Here is an 18,307-nt window from a genome sequence, read left to right as displayed (position 1 = left end):
GATGGAGCTCTACGGCTGGGAGGAGACGCGCGCGCTGCGCGACGCCGGCCTCGTGCTCTTCCTGGCCAGCGTGGTCGCCATGGCCATCAACAACCTGTCAGCACGCACCTCACAGCGCTACGGCGAACGCACCGTGCTGATCGGCGCGCTGTTGGGCGCGCTGGTCGCCTGCGTGCTGGGCCTGCCGCTGGAGGAGCTGGCGCAGCAGTCAGCCGCGCCCGACGCCCTGCAGCAGCGCTACTCACTCTGGCCCGACCTGCTGGTCGCGCGCAACGGCAGCCGGCCGGTGTCGGCGCGCTGCCCGTCCTACCAGCGCTGGTGCTACTCGGCGCCGCGGCTGCCGTTCAGCCAGCTGGTGGCGTGCGTCATCCTGACGGCGGCCAGCGCCGCCGTGCTCTTCACCAGCGCCGGCGCCATCTTCTCGCGGCTGCTGCCCGCCTCGGGCCAGGGGCCCCACTGGGGCCTGATGGGCGCCGTGGCCAACGTCGGCCGCTCCGTGTACCCGGTGGCGTTCACGGCCGTGTACTCGCAGCTGGGGCCGCAGATGACGTACCTCGGGCTCACCGGCGTCGTCTCCGTACTGCTGCTGACCGCCGCGCTCGCCTACAACCAGCTGGCGCCGCCGGCCGACACTGCGCTCGAGCCCGAGAACAACAACTGCGACCCGAGCGTGCAGTGGTACAAGCAGGTGTACAGCCAGACGCTGACGGCCGTCATGGAGGACATCGCCAGCGACCTGCGCCGCAGCGACGGCAGCGACGAGCGCAGGATCGAGCTCTCAGACATCCTGGGCAACGGCGTGACCAACCTGAGCCAGCGCGGCCCGCCCGACCGGGCCGCAGACAAGGACGCCGTCAAGCGGACCACGTCGGCGCAGTGAGGCGCGCGGCGATCGTGGCGCAGTGAAGTGGTCACGGCGCTGTGAGGCGATCGTGGCGCAGTGGGGCAACGATGGCGCAGAAAGGCGACCACCGCGTGGTGACGCGATAACCGCGAAGTGAGGCCATCGCGGTGCGATAGGGCGATCGTGGCGCATTGAGGAGACAGCGGTTGTCGACAATGTTTTATGACGGGCCTGATCTGGTGCTCCCTGTGATGCTCTTGCCCCAGCTTCAGTTGGTGTGAGCCAAATGAGTGTTTATGTAATGTCATACCCGACCCGCGCCCGAGCCTCATGTATGTGTAATATCCAACCCGCTGCGGATTGTGCTCTCTCATCATGCTACCTCCGAGTGGAAATGGAGCGTTTCGAGGTGCTTAGTCATTTGCGTCTGTTAAATAAATGCAATGCATGTACACTCTAATTATAGAAATAAGCCTTAAATAAGGAAATAAACGGTGCGATCGTTGCTCAAGCATGCTGTACATGCACTGCAACACTTGCATTCGTTCGTCTGGCACCATTGCAATGCCTTGGCGTGCCGTGTCGTTACTCACTGGACCAGTAAGCCACCTTTCATGGCGTCTGTCGAGCGAGGTGATTGCAGATGTAAATGCTATCTTCATGTGGATGCAACCAAACCTTAGCGAGCGGGGTTAGCGATCTATTGAAATTCATGCTAATGTGATTTGTTAGTGCAATGGAATATAAATAAGGCGGTAATACTGGCCATATTCCTCTAGAATATCCAGAGATGAATCTATTGATATTTTGGCTACATGCCTTTATGGAAACAAATACCAGACATTCATAATCACATCACCTCAATATATAAAAAAATCATCAAATATCAACTAAACATCTGATATTTGTTTTGATAAGGGCACGCAGCCGAAATATAAATGCACCCACCTCTCCCGAATAGTCTAGAGGAACATTGCTATAAGTATTGTTTAGTCTATATGCATAATGATCCTCTTAAATGCACGTAGCAACTTACGTAATGTATTGAAATATTTAGCCCGCATAAGTTTGGCTGACAGACGCTTGCTATGAGAAATGATTGCAGAAAAGTTTTCAAACGCATGCACAAAATAACAATGTTACCTTTAACTTTGCTCGATTTCGCCCCAGCAGGACCTGGCGATTTCAAATGATGAAATCGAGGTGTTTGGAATTCCTCATGTTTAATAACTGCCGTCTCAAAGTATTATTAAAGCGAACTAGTTGCGGTGAACACTCGTCACAATTTACTGGCATGTTTACCCTTCAGTTTCATCACTCATTCTTTTTGGGATCCGGTGACCGGGAGCTCCGTTTGAGCCGGTTTCAGAGAAAGTTACATTGTTTGCTTCCCGGCTGATTATTAACGCATCTATGGGTCACACTGATGAGGCAATCCAGTCACTCTGAGGCAATAAAGCAATTTAAATAAGATTTAAACCAAATTTCATAAACTCAGGGTCACGTATGGCGGTCAGACCGAGATCAAAACTAATTTCCTTTTGCACTCGAGTGCTTGCTTTGTGTGCCAGTGTGCCAGGGCTAATTCTGAACTTAGTAATGACAGGGACAGCAGCAACGTGTTCCATGGAGCTTTCAAAGGTAACAGAATGCCACTGACACAAAATGACCCTGGTCAACATTTCGCTTTTAGTAACATGCCGCAGAGCGTAATCCCTAACGATTATTTGAATGGAAAATAAGCTCAAAATATGGTTAGAAATCTCGTAGGTTTTTGGTCACCTCGACCCTGTAAAACTAAAAGCCACTGTCCTTAAATGAAAACCATCAACATTTCGCTTAAAACAGATATTTGGGTTCACGGCGGTTGCACAAGGAACTCCAGGGGCACTTTTCACACCGATGTGGAATTTGACCTTGATTCACCTTACCTGAGCCCGAGGTCGTAATCTGGGAATCTCAAATTTTGAAACAATTGAGCTTACATACGGCTCAATCCACCCCGTGAACGTGGTGTCTCTTACCATCTTAGTTTCCGAAATATCAGGAGGGGGTGTCAAACTGACCCCTCACTCGAGCAAAGGGTAAGAGTAACCGGCCACCCGAGAGCGTGCTTAGCTTGAAATCCCATCGAAGTAGCCCGTAGCCTGAGTCCCAGCAATGGTCCGTATTTGATGTATTAGAGGGCGAACGGCAATTTAAACTGCCAAAAAGGTACTGGGGCCTTCGACCCCGGGGTGGGGGCACCTCTAGTTGGCGGGAGGGGGCATGACCCAAGAGCTAACCTCCCCCCTTGACTAAGCCACTGAACAGTGCGAAGACCGAGACCAATAGTACTCGGAATTAACATTTCGCATAGATGCGTATGTTCTTTGAATATGCTAAGAGGAAGTTCCGAAAAGGAGCGCAGTGACAGAACATGATACTCTATCACCGTCTCAGTAGTGGTAACGTTGCCCGGCACCGGCCCCGATGGATATCATCGGATCTGTCAGCGAACTTAGATAAACCTTGCATATCTAAGATCAGCACTTAGACAAGACAAAGTCAGGCTGGAGCTGCCGGCGCTGCCGGAATAACGATTGGACAGAACGTCTCCAGATGATTGAGCACTGATACCAGAACATGACTTCTGACTTCACCATACTCCGGTGAGGACTGTGGTTGTCAATCTTCAGGATGACAGGAGTCAGTTGAGGGGAAGGAAGATGTTCTCTGAGTTCTGTTAAGCTGGCACGAAATCGATACAACAGGGGATGAAAATCGCCGTCTGCTTGGATACTGGTACACCAACATCGTTAAAGAAATAGTTTGATGTCTAATTCAGCGCCTTGCCCTACCTGTCTTATTTCAGTGAATGCAATTTTGCCAGATCTACCAGAATATCTGTGAGTGCTAGAAGTATCCCAAGAGCGGTCAGCACGCAAAAGACTGGCCAATGCACTTCTATCAGTCACAAGGTATATCTTTTTAAGTGGAACATTTATGTCCATCCAGAGGCTTCATAAGCACGCACGATTCTTGATCTGGTTAACACGCGCTCGGGTGGGGGTCAATTTGAACCTCAAAGGTTTTTCTGGAATAATTTCCGAACTGCGCGGCGTTGCCGCGCCAAAAGTTGTGTAGCTGCAAACAACTGAATAGTGGTTCGTTTGGAATCATACCTTTCAAGGTCACTGACCCACGGCAGGTCAAAATCAGGCCATGGATTCAGCAAAGTCAATCCCTAGGGAATTGATCAATCTGACGCAACGGCGGAGTGTTAGACGAAGTCATGCATATCTGAGACACTTCTTTAAACAACGCAGCAATTGAATGAACAAGTGCCACTGACCTAGGGTCAGGTGTGAAGGTTACACCAAGGTCAAGACTTGAGCTTGACCTTGATCTAACTTGCTTGATTGCTCTAGACTAGAAAAACTTTCTTGATTACTCTAAAGCTTGCTGTATAAGGCGGCTTCTGGTGCTCATTTCGAATTTATCGATAACAGGACCCGCAGTCTGCATCTTCCATGAACTTCTTAAGGGTTATAATACGTCACTGACCTAAAATGACCCAAGTCAGCATTTTGCTTTTTAAGAACATACTGCCCAGCGTAATCTTTGTTGCTTATTTAAATGCAAAACTCAAAGCAGTCTTGTATAATTTTGGCCACCATGACATTAAAAACATCAAACAAGGTCACTGACCTTGAATGAGCATGTGGCCTCTTGCTTAAAACATGTATCCAGGTTCTTAGGGCACTTTGAAGTCCAACCTAGAGTTTGAACTTGTTTGGCACTATTTGACCCGAATGTCATAACCTACGGACCTCAAACTTCGACTTAAGTGAGTTTACGTCCATATCAACACAACCTGTGAATTTGGTGTTTCTAGCTCCCTTAGATCCTGAGATCTCAGGGGAGTCAAATTGATCCCTTCACCCGAGCGCGGGATATCCAACCGGCTCCTAGGACACGTGTTAATGAAACGCACCCAAGTCAGAAAACAATACTATAGTCTCCTTCCACAGCCCTAAGTCAGAAAACAATGCTATAGTGCCCTTCCACAGCTCTAACGTCCTCCAAGATTAGACCATGTTGCGATTGCCTGACCTCAATGGTTCCCATACCACTTGGCCTACCAAACTCCTCTTAGCTAAGAACCTCCTTTGCCTGGCGACGAGGTTACTCTATAGATCTGCACTCGCACGGCGGCCGACAGGATACACCCTTGACCTGAGGCCGCACATCGGCAACACTCGTGGACCAATCCGACCAGTCGTAGCGCTGGCAGACGGCGAGCTGTCCAAGAAATTCCGACTTAACGAGGTCAATTTCGACAAACTCGGCCCGGAGAATTTAGAAGTTGGACGTTACTAAGTTGGGCTGTTCTTTAATTAGGCGGCCGATCTGACTCATAAATTGGCGGGTGTTAGTCAAATCGGCGCAATATGCACATAACTACAGAGGCTGCAAGTTATGAGATTGGCGAGCAGATGTTTGTTAACAGAAATGTCATGCAAAATTCATGGAAACCAGGAACAAAGAAAGCTGTTGAGCCACATGCCTTTCCCGATAACGAATTGCCAGCTTTATAGTTACGAGCAATGACTTAAGTTGCATAAAGCCAGTGCAGCATGGTAATCGGGCGGGTCAATAGACTGCTATAGTCGTGAAGCAGGTTAACTGTTAGCAATGTCTTCCACCGCCGTGGTTGTCTCCTCCCCTGACCGCGCGACGCTTTCTGCAGAGGGTATCGTAACCGACAAAGCGGCACCACACGTAGAGGGCACCAAAACTGAGCAGACCTGCCACCTCTCCCTGAAGAGCATGCCGTAACCTATAAACATAATCCTGTGAACATGCCGTGATCCACGCTTATGTCTCGATTGATGCATACCATTCAGACGGCCCTGAAGAGCTGCTGAGAGTCAGCGTCCGCCGATGGGTCTGAAGCCACCGCGGTGACGGGGTGCCGTACTGTAGTACCCGTACTGCAGCACAGCGCGTCAGACCCGCTGACGTACACAGCCCAAAGGACAGGCACAGCGGGACAGAGAGACGCGCATAGGGACGTGTCAACAGACATCGCCGCCCATCCGTGTGGTCCCTGCGGTTCAATGACTAGCCTGCTGAGCGGGCGCTGAGCGGCAGTCGTTGTCGGTCGAGGTTTACCAAAGGCGATCTTCCTCCCTGGTCAGAAACGAGAGGCATGCCGGCTGTTGACCGCACCGCGGCGTCCATGGCGCGGTACTGAACACTAGGTGATGTTTGGCTAACGACAAAATTATTCCGACTCCGGACCGACTTGGGTGGCGGGTTCAACGTCTATGAAGCCAACTGAATGCTTAGCGCAGATCCTGCTCGTAACGACGTCACTCGGTGAATATTCACGTGAGCGTTTGTAGCACCCAAATAGCTAAACGAACTACAACCTCGTAGTAAGCAGGTAGCCGAGGAAAGGCATAGTAAACCGACAATAGCAGGACGTGTCATAGTAAACAGCGGGCCGAGCCCGGCCTCCGGCGGCCGAGTCAGCGGCGCACACACACCTGTCCGTGACTCGCTGGTGCTATGACAACAAACATAAGCATCAAGCGCAAACAGCCATCAATGAAACAGAAACAACCCTAAGACAAACACTGGCGACGGCGCTCGTCGGACGAGGAGGGCGGACAGGTCACGGCAGACGTCTCTTCCGGCTGACCCAAGGCAGCTGCAGGCTGCCGCCGGACAACGCGTCTGGACTCTCGGACAGCCCTGCAGGCTGCCGCCGGACAACGCGTCTGGACTCTCGGACAGCCCTGCAGGCCGCCGCCGGACAACGCGTCTGGACTCTCGGACATCCCTGCAGGCCGCCGCCGGACAACGCGTCTGGACTCTCGGACAGCCCTGCAGGCCGCCGCCGGGCAGCGCGTCTGGACTCTCGGACAGCCCTGCAGGCCGCCGCCGGGCAGCGCGTCTGGACTCTCGGACAGCCCTGCAGGCTGCCGCCGGACAACGCGTTTGGACTCTCGGACAGCCCTGCAGGCCGCCGCCGGACAACGCGTCTGGACTCTCGGACAGCCCTGCAGGCTGCCGCCGGACAACGCGTCTGGACTCTCGGACAGCCCTGCAGGCCGCCGCCGGGCAGCGCGTCTGGACTCTCGGACAGCCCTGCAGGCTGCCGCCGGGCAGCGCGTCTGGACTCTCGGACAGCCCTGCAGGCCGCCGCCGGGCAGCGCGTCTGGACTCTCGGACAGACCTGCAGGCCACCGCCGGGCAGCGCGTCTGGACTCTCGGACAGCTCTGTGGGCCGCCGCCGGGCAGCGCGTCTGGACGCTAGGACAGCTGTAGGCTGCCGCCGGGCAGTGCGTTTGGACTCTCGAACAGCCCTGCAGGCTGCCGCCGGGCAGCGCGTCTGGACGCTCGGACAGTTCTGCAGGCCGCCGCCGAGCAGCGTGTCTGGACTGCTCGGGCAGCTCTGTAGACCGCCGCCGGGCAGCGTGTCTGGACGCTCGGACAGCTCTGTAGGCCGCCGCCGGGCAGCGTGACTGGACTCTCGGACAGCCCTATAGGTCGCCGCCGGGCAGCGTGTCTGGACTCCCGGACAGCCCTATAGGTCGCCGCCGGACAGCGTGTCTGGGCGCTAGGACAGCCGTGCAGTCGGGCGATGACCAGTCCCAGGAGCGAACCGGCGAGACCGCGGCGGCATCCGAGTAGCTCAGCGCCGCCGACGCCCCCCCCCCCCCCCCCTCCCCCAGCACCGCCGTCCCGGCTGCGACGGGTCGACGCTAATGTCACGTTCGACCGGCGCCCTAAGTGCCGCCCGAAGGTGCGCCTCGGCTCTCAGCCGAGCGTCGGAGCGCGACCACTCGAGGCCGTAATTGCCGGATCGGGCCGACAGGTCCCGGCCGCTTCACTAGCGCCGATGACGCCGCTGTCCCCGCCCTTCACACCGGCGAGCGGCGGCGCCGCTGTCGGGCCGCCGCGCTGAGAAGAAAACAGACGCTGGAGCGTCTCCGGAGGCGCCAAGCGGAGTCCGGTGGAGGTGGACTCGATGACTCTCCTGGAGAGAGGCCCAGACAGAGGCTGGCCACTTCAGACCCTGGACAGAGAGAAAGAGAAAGGGAGAGAGAGAGAGAGAGAGAGAGAGAGAGAGAGAGAGAGAGAGAGAGAGAGAGAGAGAGAGAGAGAGAGAGAGAGAGAGAGAGAGAGAGAGAGAGAGAGAGAGGGAGAGAGAGAGAGAAAGAGAGAGAGAGAGAGAGAGAGAGAGAGAGAGAGAGAGAGAGGTAGAGAGAGAGGGAGAGAGGAGAGAGAGAGAGGCAGGCAGGCCGCTCCGGGCCCTCGCCAGAGGCCCATAGAGAGGTAGACCTTTCCAGGGCCTGGACGGAGGCCCACATAGAGGCCGGCCACTCCGGGCTTCACCCCGGGACCAAGCTCGCCGGGTACGACAGAAGGTTAACAGGCGACCGGAACCGAGTTTAAATTGAACTGACTCGGGAGGGATGGAACCGATTCTTTCGAGGGCCCCGGTTTTGGTGAGTTGGTGACATTGCAATGTTTGTGGCTATGATCAGGAGTGAATTTCGTTTCCCCTGTGGACCAGACAGAATATATCATCGGCATATAGGTCCACAGGTGCTTCCTAAGCAGAGAGAGGTTTCAGGGGCACTAAACAACCGTTCTGGGTCAGTTATGCGCCAGCGTGCCGATGGGACTGCTGGTCGATAGCCATAATGGAGAATTTACAGGCACTGCGTTCCCAATTTCAAGAGGATCCTTGGATGGAGCACGGGATTGCCCGTGGCCGAAATCGTTGTCTTGTAGTCGGCCCGTGGTTCGGTGCCGACCATACGATATTGTGGCTTTACAGATCTAGTGCTACAACAAGTGTAGACGTTACGTTGTTATTGGCCTTAGGCATGCTGTCCACCTAGCAATAGTATGAAAGTGCTAATTGTTCGGCTATATGTTGAAGAGAATAACGTAAACGTCAGGTAAATAAAATGCGCCGTCGACGTGATCAATACATCGAAATGTAGTAGAACGAAAACAAAACATCCTTACAGGCAATTGCTACAGATGACAATGGACGCAAGCCTAGGCATGACTCTGCAATATTGCATGCAGGTTTGAATCAGCCACTACGCTAACCTAACCACACACAGGATGGCATCACCAGGTCCCGTGCCACGTGTAGCCTCGCCCGCCCGCTTAGCTCAGCCCGAACAGGATGGCATCACCAGGTCGCATGCGACGTGTAGATTTGTCCGCCCGCTTAGCTCAGCCCGAATAGGATGGCATCACCAGGTCGCATGCCATGTGTAGCCTCGCCCGCCCGCTTAGCTCAGCCCGAACAGGATGGCACCACCAGGTCGCGTGCCACGCGTAGCTTCGCCCGCCCGCTTAGCTCAGCCCGAACAGCTTAAAACAATCAGCACACCTCACTGATCGGCGGGCGACACGGGGGGGGGGGGGGGGGGATCGGCATCAAGACGTCCGGCGGATCCCCAGATCAATAGTCTGTCCGGGGCCGCCCTAGCACACACACACACCAGCTCCCAGCGCCGCACGGCGGTCGCATCCGGGTGCCAGCTGGACTGGTTCGGGCGATCCGGCACCAGACGGCTGTCGCCTTCTGAGACTGACGCCGGCCGGCTGTGCCCCGAGGCGACGCTCAGCAATTTAAAGCGACTCCTCGGCCCACTCAGCGGCCCATATTGCGCTTCATAAAACTGAAATGACGGCATGGTTGCTGCAGTGACCGATGTGCAGTCTGAAGCCCACGAGGTCGCGGTGCCACACGAACGGCGGGGCCACTACCCCCCCCCCCCCCCCCCCATCCGCACACTTTCGGGTGGTCACAGCAACAGGCGCCGTGGTTGACGACAGGAAGTATTTGGATGCTTATCGCCACTGGTAACCAAGCCGAACAACATTATCGTCGTGCATGCGAAAGCGGCGCCGGTGTTTAGCGTTCAGATGGGGCGACAGGCGTGAAAATGCCCCTCAAGCTGATTCAATAGTTTGTTTTTACAGCCTAGGCAAAATATTTGGGTGCACGTCAGCTATTCGTGTTTAAGAAAACGACGCTGCCAATCATCTGGCGCAGGGAGCGGCGATCCGTTTCCAAAGGCGCCTCGATGTGGCCGAGCAGCGTGCATTTGCAATGTCCCGCATCGTTAGCCGGAGGCGTCAAATCGTCGAGACTCCGCTATGCGGTCATTTATCTTGGCAATGTATCTCCAGCGCACTGATTTAATCCACTTAGTGTTTGAGAGCACTGCCTGCAATCGATGGATCCTCGCGCTGAGTTGCATGAGTGCTACCTTGGACGTTATTTTCCTTGCGTCCAGTGGCGGTTCTGTGCTGCCAAATCTCCGTGTAGCCGGCGGGGTCTCACCCTGAGGCGGTGCTGATCATGAGACCATCTCCTTCACTCACCGGGGCAACGCAGCCCGTTGAGGCAACGTTGAGCGGCGAGGTGGGGCATTTCAACTAGCAGTTTTCTACGCTTTCCTCTGCAAAAGTATGCAATGCGTGTATATTACATGACAGGTATGGACGTTCGCTGGATTTCCAACGTCGGCTTGCGACACCGAACGAAGCATTCATTGGCCAGAAGTCGAGAGTCATTCAATTACCATTCCAAGCACGAGCGCACCCCCGCACGCACACAAGTGTGAGCGCTGGCCGGCTTCGGGCGAGCAATGACAAGAGGCCCCCGGCTGGTGCAGAATACCGGCGTTGCACAAACCGTGCATGCGCATTACCGCTGAGTTCAAGAGCCTGGTAACTAAACTCTCGGTAACTCTGAACACCTACGTTATGTAGTTAGGGCGCATAGTCACCTTGCTTGCACATGGGTGGAGCCAACGGTAGATGACTGGTGGACGGAGTGTAGTCAAGCTCGTTTTTACGCAACGTCACTGGCATAATGCAAAATGACAAAATTAGAAGGGGTAGGAGGTCATCCCATTCTCCTCAGATAGTACCGTCCCTGAGCGTGTTATGCACCTAAGATGTTAATGGAGGAGCTATAGCTCCGTTGTCCTTATTCCATGCTCAGCTGAGAATGCGAGTCCCTTGATAGGCTGCGTTAACATTCTGAACTCGTCTGGGGAAGTGTGTATAATGCACGCCCGCAGCGTTGGGCTGAGACTAAATATGTATGCAGACAGCAGCTCAACCGGAAGCTGCAATGTGTTCACATATGCCGTACCTCCGCCTGGAGTCCTTGTTTTCAAATGGCCTGCTCAGCGCATGGGCTACCGGTCGGTGCAGGATGAGGACATACACGCATGGGCCCGCATTCTGTGACGTAGCCGAGAGTCCAGGTGTTCACATTATCCTCCCAGCTGCGCCCCCACGCGTGCCGACTGCCCGTGCCCAGCCGGGGGTCTGACTGTTTCAGCCCCACGCCCGCCGACGCCGCCTCCCGCCCCCAGCTAGCGCCAGTGGGTCGGCCGGCGCCGGCCCGGGGTCATGACGAGAGACGGACGCCCTGCGGACGCGCGCGCCGCCTGCGCGATCCGTTCGGCAGCCGGCTCTGCGTTATTCATCGGCCGCTCTGGAGGGCGGGGGAGACGCCCGGCATCGGCTCACGCGGCGCATCGATTCAATATTTGAACGCGTGGCTGCGGGATCGTCCGTCTTCCGGTCCGCCGCCGAGACAGCCTGTTGGACTGTGTGGCTCGATCCGTGATATCCGCAGTCGATGCCGAACAGCGCCACAGGCACAGTGCGCTCAGGACGTCACGAATCAGCCTCATTTATAACCCGAAGTCGCACTCATCGTGTGAGGTGCGGAGCACCTTGTTGGGCGCATCTGATGCTGAAAACGCTTCATCTAAACGTCTGTTACATTTATGTACAAACAAACAAACACACACACACACACACACACACACACACACACACACACACACACACACACACACACACACACACACACACACACACACACACACACACACACACACACACACACACACACACACACACATATATATATATATATATATATATATATATATATATATATATATATATATATATATATATATAATCTAATCTATAGTATATCATCGAAGAGTTGGAAGAAGTAAAACTTGATGATCACCACAGCAGTCGCTATCATTTTCGTCAATTCGTCAACGCTTCGATACGATAGATGCCATTATTACGACACATTCTTACGCAATGAAACGAAGCTATCACGAAGACAACATTTCCCTACACGCAAACAGGTCACCTTTAAAAGATACAAAATCACGCGACGAAATATCCTTTGGACTCTGTATGAAACAGGCTACATTATGATTTGCAGATAATATGCAAACCCATGACATTTGATGGCGGCTTCTTTTGGTGTATACGAAGTGATACTTTGATGCTGATATTGAGTTGATTGTTGTATCGTCCTAATATGGAATAGTTATCAATGTTAAAGCGACTGTCACACTCAAAAGAATGGTCTCGTATGGACGAAGGGTTTGAGTTCGAGAGGAGTTGACCTGTGCGGTCAGAACTTCCCAAAGGTCGCTGCATCCTGCAGTGCAGGATACAGCGCAAGGTTGAGCCCACCTGAGATGCGACATACGAAGCGCAGCAATATTGATAAATGACTGTAGAGACAGAACATTTGCCGTCGTCCACTGGACTTCACTCGCCGTTTACACCCGTGTCATGTACTAAGCCTGCGTCGTTCAGATGTTTCGCGTACAAGGCGTCACCCTGGTCGACTTCTTCAGCGACTGACCGCAAGCGCCGGCCGGTGGTCCTGCCGACGGCCACATTCACCGCTCGCCGACAGACGGCAGCGCGCCGTCTGCGCCGGCCGGCCAATCTCCGCTCCGCCTCCCACCATTCACTCGCACGCTAAACATCAATAGCTGATCAGCGCTTTACAGACCGGTCGCGACAAGTTGGCTGCTTTTTCGCTCCGCCGTCTATTCAACAACTTACCGGCGCTCCGGTAGCCGGTGCCAGCCACGCAGGGAAGCGGCGGTTTGCCTCAAACGGCCGCAGAGCGTCCGCGAAAGGCTAATGCAAATGACACTGGCAGGAATTTAAAGCGCAACATGCCAGTGGTGTCACCGCCCACACAGGCATTGTGGTGCGGGAGGGGGGGGGGGGGGAGAGTCGTGAAGTTTGTGTCGGATGGAAGTTGAGGCTGGCTTTTTAGTCTTAAAATGTCCACGGAACTCCTCTTGCTTGTCTACCTTTTCATCTCTTCTTCTTTCCTCCCCTTCTCTCTGATTTTCTTCATGTCTTTCTTCTCTTCCTCTCCCTGTCCGTCTACTTCACCGCCTCCCTCTCCCTGTCCTTTTCCATTCCTCTTTCCTTCTGCCCTATCCCTCTCCACTCACTTAAATCACCGCGTTTATCTAACAGCTCAAAGAGTTTATCACCCACCCACCCGGACGGATCAATCACGGCGCGTCGCACGGGTCCGACGCCTACCGATCTAAACTCGGCCGCTGATCCCCGCTCAAACACCCCGGGCAAACAGCGCGCCGGGACGCCCCCCAGCGACCGGGGCGCTCTGCCGCGCCGGCCCGGAAGCGCCGCCGCCGCGACGAACCGGTCACCAGAACGGCCCGATCACGGATGACGATCTCTGGGAGCCCATCGTGGCCCGGACACTGACGACGGCTGCTCAATATTGCAGAATGGCCGGCTGCGAGAGCCGCTCGAGCAGCCCTCGAGCCCCGGTCGGCGGGGATGAAGCCGGGCGGGGGCGCCGGCGCTCAGCGCGCTCGGAGCCGAGAAAAGGCCGCCGGCGCTCGAGACGAGTTTGAAATGAACCTCCATCTAGGAACACTAGTAGAGTGGCAATTCTTTTGATCCAGAGGGATTGATGGCGAGCGATCGCACGCCGGGTTGGGATCCCAGAATGGTCAGATCATTATGGCATGCGCATTATCATGGTATGTGTTATGATTGAACATATCCTCATTAGTTGTATGTTATTCATATGTCTCATTATATGTGTGTTTATTATATGCATCGTCATTAATCTATGCTTAATATATGTATTTAAGTTATATGCTTTATCATGTATATTATCGTTACATGCATTATCATCGTATGAATTATCATTATATCCAATGATCCCATGCATATTTGTAATCGATGCACGCACGTATTCTCCCTCCGGGTCCGGTGTGGTGCGCCGGCATGTAGCTCCGGCGACTGCGAACGGTAATAATGGTAAGTCATTATTTCAAAGCAGCGTAGGCAGTCGTAGTTTGTGACTTTTATATTTGCGTTTGCACATGCACTGTAAGATGCAGGAGGTGCCGTTGGCCGGATGGTTTGCTGAGGAAGAGACGACAGGTCTCGAAAGTAACGAGGCAATTCACAGGATCAGGTATGCAAGTTTATCTCTATCCTTAAAAGCAATTTTGACCGATAACGGCGTCACAGGCGTCTGCAACGGTGAGTGGGTCGTAGTCGTAGCTATCTAGATACATGACATTGCAATATTGCGTGTTGCTGAATTGCAGCACGTCTCCACCACACGTCTGACGACCCGCTCGCTGCACGGGGACACCGTCGCTCGACGCCGGCGAATAGCTCTCTCAAACGATCGTCAAAGTCGACATCGCATCGCTAACGACGACTGGCCTCGACGCCGCAGCGTCAGCGTCCATCACGGTGTCCGTCTGGAAGGAAACTCGGTCGGCATTGTGCGGCCAACCGGCTGGTTCTACCAGAGCTACCTCAGCGAGCGGAAGCAGACGGTGAGCGGCAACCGTTCCAACCTCACATTCACCCACGGTGCTGCCCAAGGCCCCACTGTCGGACTCATCTTGTTTCTCACCTTCCTTGACCTGCGCCCGGCCGGAGGCCGGCTGGGTGGCAAGCTGACTTCCTTCTACGGTTTTTCGAGCACGGGTCAAGAACACACGCTTGCAGCAACACAAAACTTTCCGCATATGTTTAACTATAAATTTGGCATACGCTGTGCAAATTTGAAGCTTTTTTCTACCAAGATCTGTGACCTAGGTCAAGTCAAAGAGGTCAGCCTCTTAAAACGACCACACATATTTTCTCGTGTATCATTTACAAATTGTCTAACATCTTACAGCAAAAGAACACGACAGTACCCACAGCTTGTCTATTTCAGACCTTTTGAAAAAGAACAGTCAGTGACCTGATGCCAGGTAATTTTTTGCTATTTTGTCGTAGCTAAGGTAAATTTGTACGCTTTTAGTACAGTTTTGCGGTTTGTATATTGGAAAAGAGTACCAGCCTGCATGCAAAGCCATCATATAACCACATAGCACGTGACCTTGGCCCAGGTCATGACCTACCTCTATGGGCCCATGCTTGGTGCATGCACAGCACATGCTGGGTTTGAAATAGTTCTAAAGATGCTATCTTAGTACAATAATTATCAATATACTAATAAGTATCCGTCTGTTTCAAATGCATTGCCAACCGTCGAAGGGCTTGTGTAAAATGTAGACCACAGCTTTGCGATCTTGTGTACCTGCAAGTGTACAATACACTATTTCTGCCCATAGAAAGGCATTGTATTGGTCACATAAACCCAGTAAGCGCTTCGAATTTTTTCACTTGCATGGTTTCTTTGTTTGATCTAACTTCACCTCCGCTGACCCCTAAGACAGTCTTCAACTGTTTTTTTTTTGTGTCTGAAATGCTTTTGTCCCACAGGTGCACCTAGCAAAATATACGGAAGCGCATTGTGTAAAAGTATGGTTCTTGTAGGCTACTGGTTGACCAATTTTGAATGGTGACCTGATCTGGTATGGCCCATGCTAGGAGACAGATATGGTAAGAATAAACTCCCCACAGTCTTAACACTAATTTCCGTGCTCGCGATTTCCGTCTTGACATGTTAGCATAGGCTTCAAATACATCGATCAATACGACCGTTTTTGACCTTTCGTAACCTCCGTTGACCTCGCATTTGACTTGAAGTCAGAAATTTCGTGTGCATTTTTATGATTCGATGAGACTTTCAAGACAGTATCTTTGTTCTCCGCATGTGGCGTCTGGAAGTTGGAGATTCCAAGGGGGAAGTCAACTTCTCCTCGGCCAGGTGCGTTTGCCTCAGACCCCCGGCCGGGCGCAGGTTGATGAGCTGTCCCCGTTCGTACCCCACAGCCGTCTCCTATCTTATGTCGGTGATAGCTAACTTTTGGGTCAGTGGCAACGGCCTGTCCGACCTGACTTCGCGTGTCAAGGAGCCTGACCTTTGTTTACGTTTTAAAATCCAGAAAAAAAATCCAGAAAGGGCCGATATCTCTCTCGTTGCCCAAAGGTTCCGCACAAAAAGGCGATTAATTCTCTCACCAGCCTTCCAGGTTCGACTATCGGAAGTCCTTGCTCTACTGTTCAAGAGTTGAGTGCTCTGCTCGGCCAGCGGGTTATCTGGGATGCCCATATCCCCACACTGATGCGGGGATACGGTGTCACCACTGCGCCTCTGCATAAAATCCGCCACTACGTTACTTCAGACATCCTTAACTACTCGTTCGAGACCAAGTATTCCTCATATCATTTACTGCCTCTCGTCTAGTGTGTAACCGCCCAGTGCCGTTTGCATCACAGTCATAGGTGCATGAGCTTTGCCGTTTGCAGACCAACGGCGACTTTTCTCATCGCGCGGCCAGCGCGTGAAATACGCTGCCATCAGCTGTCAGCTATGCTCGTCCCGACGCAGACTTATGGTAATTTGTAGTAGCAATGACGAGGGCTGAGGGCCGACGCCAGTCATGACACGCGGCAACAGCAGCCGGGGCCAACGTGTTTAATTGTGACCGACATATTCATCACGTTTGGTGCCGTGTATCATTTGACTAGGATCATCAAAATCCATGCTGTAGATGCTTCTTGCGTGTATCATTATGGGTATGGCCGGCTGACGTCAGGAAAAACTGTCACACTTGAACTCAACTTTCAACAATCACGCGTGATATGCCAGGCTTTAGCGCTGTTTCGTTATGCCGGGTATTTTTCAGTCCGATCCGATGAGCCCTTTAGCTCAATATAGACGCCGTCCAAAAGCTCGGAAGTGTTTAATAGTGCTTGCGTTGCGTTTGGCCGGTTTATGAGGAAAACTCGCACAATCATCTCGTTCGTGGGATGGTGAACAGTGCTGAGCTCTCGTGTGGTGCGCAACAGTGCATTGTCCTCGCTACCATGCACAAACATAAATGCGTGTAAGAGGACACAGCGTCACGACACTTTGACTTCTGCCGTTGTTCTGATATACTTACCGATGTCGACAAAGTCTCCATGCACCGTGGCCAGCAGCGTCAGCAGCAGCGGCGTGGCGAGCGTCGATAACCTGACGGCAAGAAGGGGGACAGTGAGTCTCAGTTGCCGTTCGTATGAGAGCTAGAGATCATGTCAGGGACTCTAAAGCAGAAAACGGCTTCCATTCACCGGAAAGTTGAAGAGAAAAATGCATTCAGTTCGTCAGCCAGGGTACACGAGCACTTAGCCGATGCGGTCACTTTTACTGTGCCGGCTGCCGAGCTCTGACGCAATGCCATTTTCTAGCCACCTTTGGTACATTCCTTGGCAAACCGGCCGGACATACCCGCCACGCTATACAATCAGCCTGCCATTAACTGACGCGGGGCGGCGGTGAGCGCCGCCCGGTGGCCGTCGGCCCGCCCCGCCCTCCAGCGCGGCTCGCTCTCTCTCTCTCTCTCTCTCCCCCCACTTCACCGGTGCGTCCCCATCCAATCCCACCCTGCACGCTCGCATGCCTGCAGACCGATGTGTAAAAACGGCCGTTGGGCGGTGCAACTTCAGCCCCGCGGCGCGGTGAGGCGATGGGTTTACGGCGCTTAGTGAGGTTATGAATTAGTCAATGAAGTCTTCGTCTGGCGGAGGTTTTCTGCGAGCCGCTCCACACGCGATGAGGAGGTATGCGGCTGTGTGTGAGCGAGACATTGGACGCAGCCTGCCCCGTCATTACAAGGGAGGAAAGGGAAGGAGAAGGGAATAAGGAGAGAGAGAGAGAGAGAGAGAGAGAGAGAGAGAGAGAGAGAGAGAGAGAGAGAGAGAGAGAGAGAGAGGAGAGAGAGAGAGAGAGAGAGAGAGAGAGAGAGAGAGAGAGAGAGAGAGCGAGAGAGAGAGAGAGAGAGAGAGAGAGAGAGAGAGAGAGGAGAGAGAGAGAGAGAGAGAGAGAGAGAGAGAGAGAGAGAGAGAGAGAGAGAGGAGAGAGAGAGAGAGAGAGAGAGAAGGAGAGAGAGAGAGAGATAGAGATAGAGGAGAGAGAGAGAGAAGAGAGAGGAGAGAGAGAGAGAGAGAGAAGAGAGAGAGAGATAGAGAGAGAGAACGAGAGAGAGAGAGAGAGATAGAGAAGAGAGAGAGAGAGAATAGAGAGAAAGAGAAGAGAGAGAGAGAGATAGAGAGAGAGGAGAGGAGAGAGAGAGAGAGAGAAGAGATAGAGAGAGAGAGAGAGAGGAGAGAGAGAAGAGCGAGAGACTGGGAAAGAGACGACTGAAAGAA

The 18,307-nt window shown here is 53.4% G+C and overlaps 1 protein-coding gene across 1 annotated transcript in view; it reads right to left on the bottom strand.

Moving 5' to 3' along the window:
- Positions 1 to 18,307, bottom strand: part of LOC119097917 (collagen alpha-1(XV) chain) — a 63,212-nt gene that overhangs the window by 11,890 nt on the left and 33,015 nt on the right. Inside the window, exon 2 of the mRNA XM_037220862.1 lies at positions 17,062 to 17,132. Coding sequence (XP_037076757.1) covers positions 17,062 to 17,132 — 71 coding nt within the window. The remainder of the gene's footprint in view (positions 1 to 17,061; positions 17,133 to 18,307) is intronic.

Source organism: Pollicipes pollicipes, unplaced genomic scaffold (genome assembly GCF_011947565.3).
Source record: "Pollicipes pollicipes isolate AB1234 unplaced genomic scaffold, Ppol_2.1 Scaffold_4740;HRSCAF=5597_pilon_pilon_pilon, whole genome shotgun sequence".
Classification (NCBI taxonomy): domain Eukaryota; kingdom Metazoa; phylum Arthropoda; class Thecostraca; order Pollicipedomorpha; family Pollicipedidae; genus Pollicipes; species Pollicipes pollicipes.
The sequence above is the reverse complement of the archived record's forward strand: the minus strand, read 5'-3'. Positions and strand labels throughout refer to the sequence as shown.